This window comes from Sceloporus occidentalis, unplaced genomic scaffold (assembly GCF_023333645.1).
Source record: "Sceloporus occidentalis isolate IW3139 unplaced genomic scaffold, rSceOcc1.0.p SCAF_1, whole genome shotgun sequence".
NCBI lineage: Eukaryota > Metazoa > Chordata > Lepidosauria > Squamata > Phrynosomatidae > Sceloporus > Sceloporus occidentalis.
Genome location: NW_028316981.1, coordinates 192,677,097 through 192,680,699, shown reverse-complemented (window position 1 = coordinate 192,680,699; position 3,603 = coordinate 192,677,097). Strand labels below are relative to the sequence as shown.

Sequence of the window (3,603 nt, the reverse complement as noted above, 5' to 3'; positions counted from 1 at the left end):
TCCTAGCAAATGTGCAGGGACGATTATAATGTCCCACATACAGAAAACACTCAAAATACATTCCAGTCTTAAGAGAAAGAAATGCCACACTGGTATTATTATTATTCTCCAAAAGTTTACATGAAATGTTTTAATGTTTGCAACAAAAGCCAAGCAGTATAAAAGCCATAGGTCCAGCCAGCAAGTCAGTCCTCCCTCTTTGTGTAGTGTAATAGTTTTGAGTTTTGACTATGATTTTATCCTGGAGATCAGGGTTCAAATCCCCACTCGGCCACAAAAGCCCACTAGGCTCCTAACTTAAAATTTTAACCCAAATAAAAGGAAGTACTGCATAAACAGTTTAAGGACAGTGAAACAGAACATATAGATGAAAGATTGTTTGATGTGGGACAGAGACGTATGCTAGGATATCCAATGACTATACAGGGGTGTAAATGTTTAATTCAGTATAACCAATGAGAATGTGATTTGTAGTTTCCTTTGTTCAAAATGCTATCAAAACTTTGTTCACTTTGGATTCCAGGTCCCACTAATTTGGAAGGCTTTCCTGCTGGGAAGAACAGCTGCAGCTAAAAATAAACATGTTTCCTTTCCAATCAACTCCTTGGTCTCTCTGCCGAATTCTGGTTAAAATTCGTGGTTTAAGATAATCCATGATCTATTACACTAACACCCAGCCCCAACCATTTTGCCATTGAGAAAGGCGTGTTGGAACTCTGGAGAGGCCAGGGTTCGAATCCTCCTCAGGGGATTCAAATAGCCAACCACCTGTGAAGAAACCTTGCCAAGAAAACCCCACGATAGGGTCGCCACAAGTCAAAAATGACTTGGAGGCACACGACAATAACAACACAGACACACACAATCGTTCATTACTCATCTATTTTAATTAATCTTGGAGGCTACTTTTTATTTGAAGAGTGATCTGTTTTGTAACATTGCATTTTAAGTTTCTATTTTTGCCTCAGAGAGGGTCACCGTCGGACTCAATAACGACAACCACCACAAAACGCAAGCCAAGATGGTGGTGCTGCAATCTGTTTCCCCCCTTTGTTTTTCCCCTCAAAAAAGAATAGAGTCATGTAAGTCCCAAAGAGTGTGTTTTTAATCCCGTCAGTTGCAACACAATAATAATTTAAGGAGTGGTTTGTCCACTTGAAGCCTCTGGGTTTTGGTTGATGGGGCGCCATTTTGAAAAGAATAGAAAAGCGGGCCTAGTGACGTCATCTTTCAGGCCACGCCCGTCTCCGCACCTTCCTCGATTCGCGCCCTTTTGCCACCCCTTTGCTCCTCCTCCTCCTCTTCTTCTCCTGGGGCCCTTGAGGCCTCCACTTCCGGTTCGGGCAACTGGCACTGCTGCTGGTGCTGCAGCTTCAAGGCCTGGCGGAAGAGGCTCCTGTTCTCTCTGCGCAGGCGCCGGTTCTCCAGCCTCAGCCGCGCGTTCTCTTCCCCCAAGCGCCGGCTCTGCCTCTCGCGCTCCTCGCCCAGCCTCAGCGCTTCCGCGTGGCTCGCCGCCAAGTCCGCGTATCGCTCCGCCAGCTGCTGAGGCGAGCCGCCCGCCCGGCCTCGCCAACCGCCGCAGACGCAGCACTCCCTTTCCGGACCGCGACCCCTCCGCGCAAAGCTGCAGCGAGGGCGGCGGCTACTGCTAAGGCTGCTGTTGGGATTACCTGCCTGGGCGGCGCAGAAGCAGCAGCAGTTGTTGCCGCCGTCCCCCCGCCACTGCCGGCTGGCGGTGCGCATGCGCCTCATCCCTACTTCTCTCCTCACCTCTTGGAAGCTTGCAGGGAAAAGGGGGGAAGCGGGTCCGCCTGTCGCTTGCGTCACGGAGGGGGCGGAGCTTCCAGAGGGCTTCTCTGGAATGGGGGCGGGGCAGCGGCTGAAGGCGCTTCCGGCGAACGAGGCAGCGTCCGCGCTGCAAGAATAACCCGCTTTGACACCGCTCTAACTCGAATAGCTCAATTCTATGGATTTCTGGGAACTGGGGTTAATTGTGGCTCCAGAGTTCTCTGACAGAGAAGGCTAAATGCCTCACAAACCTACACTTCCCAGAAACCATAGCATTGAGCCATGGCAGTTAAAGTGGTGGCACACTGGATTATTTGTGCAGTGAGGTGGAGGAATAACCCGGTTTGGAAGCGGGTTAAGTGCCCTGGCGGAAGGCTATGGAATTCTGGTAGCTGGAGTTTGTTGTGGGGCTCTACTCTGGGCCCCACAACAAAATCCACCTCCCAGAATTCCATAGCCTTCCGCAAAACCTATTGTGGGGTTTTGTTGACAAGATTCTTCAGAGGTGGTTTTTGCCATTGCCACCCTCTGAGGCCGAGAGAGTGTGACTTTGCCCTACGTGCATTTACATGGCTGAACCACCAAGAGTTGAACCCTGGTCTCCAGAGCCTTAGCCCAGCACTCATACCACTAACGCACATTGGATCTCATGTGTTTTAAAGTCAAAATACAAAACACAATTAAAAAGGTTGAACACAAATGACAACAGTCACGATTTAAAATTGACTGGATAGCTCTGCCGGAAGAAATAACTCAGTTGGACACTTAACAACAACAACCCTAATTGAACAGGGTTATTTCTGTGTACAGTTGGCTAGATTACAGCATTAATCACTTATGTTTGTTTATGATTCTGTCAAAAAGGGAGACAGATCTTGAGCCTCCGATCCAGTAAAACCTCAGCCAAACCATGATCTAAAGACAACTCAGCTCCACAATGTTTTGCAGACTGTGTTTACTATGTGGACTCAGTATTGGGCAGGTGTTCCTTCATATCCATGGATTCAACATTTTAAAAATCCCCCACAAAACCCCCTTGATTTTGTCATTTTGTCAAGGCGCAGACCAGCATGGCATAGCTATTTGAGTGTTGGGTTACGACTCGAGACTAGGGTTCAAATCCTTGCTCAGCCATGAAACCCACTGGGTGACTTTGGGCAAGTCACACTCTCTCAGCCTCAGAGGACGGCAATGGCAAGCTGAACAAACCTCTCCAAGAAAACCCATGATAGGCCTTTGGGTCGCCATAGGTCAGAAATGACTTGTAAGCAAACAGCAAACAAGGGGCACCATTTTACAGTGCTATTGTGTTTAATGTGGGACTTGAGCATCCATGGATTTTGGTATCCATGAGGAGTCCTGGCACCAAACCCCAGCAGATACCAAGGCCTCTCTAAACCTATTTTAGCAGTACTTGCAGAGCAATGCAGCAGACATACCCTAAGAAATAAATTAGGTTTTTGTAATCTCAATGAGCCAGCCGCCTTGGGCAGCGGGTTTAGGTTGTCACAAAAAGGTGGCAAATTGTTAGTTAAATGTGTTACTGTATTTCTGCTGGTAGAAACGGAGAGGCGCTGGATGGATTTTGTGCTTCATGTACAGATGTAATCTGGCATCTTGACACAGATGGTTAGCACGGTTTGCTAACTCTGCTTCAAGCAACAAAATGTCTCGGGCCAGCCCTGTATAGTTTCCTTTCACATATTTTGCATTTGCCTGAATCAGTACAAGACACAAAAACCATCAGCAACCCAAATCTTATGATTAGAAAGGACCCCTAATTTTTGAAAGGACTCCTAATTTTATAACTTCCTC

At 47.6% G+C, this 3,603-nt stretch overlaps 1 protein-coding gene across 1 annotated transcript; it reads right to left on the bottom strand.

Moving 5' to 3' along the window:
* Positions 1–868: 868 nt before the first annotated feature.
* On the bottom strand, positions 869–1,815 carry TUSC1 (tumor suppressor candidate 1). Its single transcript, XM_089510107.1, has one exon. It carries the CDS (start codon positions 1,750–1,752, stop codon positions 1,231–1,233), a length of 522 nt encoding a protein of 173 aa, XP_089366233.1. The 5' UTR covers positions 1,753–1,815; the 3' UTR covers positions 869–1,230.
* Between the last annotated feature and the right edge of the window lie 1,788 nt (positions 1,816–3,603).

Bases quoted from the DNA above. Each gene is read 5' to 3' on its own strand.
- TUSC1 (XM_089510107.1), bottom strand. From the start codon at position 1,752: ATGAGGCGCATGCGCACCGCCAGCCGGCAGTGGCGGGGGGACGGCGGC.